The sequence below is a fragment of the Pleurodeles waltl genome, chromosome 11 (genome assembly GCF_031143425.1).
Source record: "Pleurodeles waltl isolate 20211129_DDA chromosome 11, aPleWal1.hap1.20221129, whole genome shotgun sequence".
NCBI lineage: Eukaryota > Metazoa > Chordata > Amphibia > Caudata > Salamandridae > Pleurodeles > Pleurodeles waltl.
In genome coordinates this window covers 84057179-84058061 of record NC_090450.1, presented here as the reverse complement: position 1 = coordinate 84058061, position 883 = coordinate 84057179, and the positions used below count along the sequence as shown (strand labels likewise).

The 883-nt window shown below is 54.4% G+C and overlaps 1 protein-coding gene across 1 annotated transcript; it reads right to left on the bottom strand.

The window, feature by feature from the left end:
- Nucleotides 1–302: 302 nt before the first annotated feature.
- Nucleotides 303–614, bottom strand: LOC138265067 (protein NCBP2AS2-like). The gene has a single exon (XM_069212615.1). It carries the CDS (start codon nt 612–614, stop codon nt 303–305), a length of 312 nt encoding a protein of 103 aa, XP_069068716.1.
- Between the last annotated feature and the right edge of the window lie 269 nt (nt 615–883).

Here is an 883-nt window from a genome sequence, read left to right as displayed (position 1 = left end):
ATCGCGACAAGGCCTTGATGGTCTGAGGCCTGAATGACAACCAGTAACAAGGATTTTGGCCTGGATGAAGACACTGACTCCGAACATCACCCTGGATTAAAATCGATAAATTAGGTCCTGTGGTTGTAGCTTGGCCTTAAAAACTAACGTTTTTCGCTGTTGTGACGTACCAGCTCCTGGTCCATCATTTGCTCCCCTTCCTCCTTTGACCATCTTGAGACAGAGGCCCTGTCAGACTGAAGCAGAGATTCGGTGTGGATGCAGCTCAAGGGCTCAGTTGGGCGAGGCTCGGGCAACAGGGCTCACTTTCTTTGCTTGCTTTTTAGTGTACCCTTGGCCTCCTGCAATCCTTCCTTCACCTCCCTGATGAAGGTATCTCTGATCCGCCCTACTTTCCTGCTGGCATCATGGAGGTCTCGGGGCGCCCCCTGCTGGATCTGCCGCAGAGTGTCCGAGCGCAATATGCGGCGCGCCGCGTCGCTGCCCTTGAGCTGAGCCTGGGTCAGCGCGAAAGCGGTGAGCTGCGCAGCACGGCGGATGGGTCGGGACTCCGAGAGCTTCTCGATCAGCTGCGCGTTATTTAACAGCGTGAAGAGCAGCCGGCGCAGCACCATGGTGAGGGGAAAGGAGGACGCCCCGGTCACAATTCAACAAAAATGCCCTCCCGGCCGCCTGACGCCGGATCATACGTCACGCGCTGATAACGTAAAAGAAAGACGCAGGAAGTACGACATTAAAAGAGAAGAAGGACAAGGACCGGGCCAAGTAAAAATAGAAAGACAAATCCTAACGAGTGTAGCATTCTTCTAACGACTTCGGACCTTAACCCCTTCGCTGCCAGGCCTTTTCCCCCTCAGGTGTCAGGCCTTTTTTGGCTATTTGG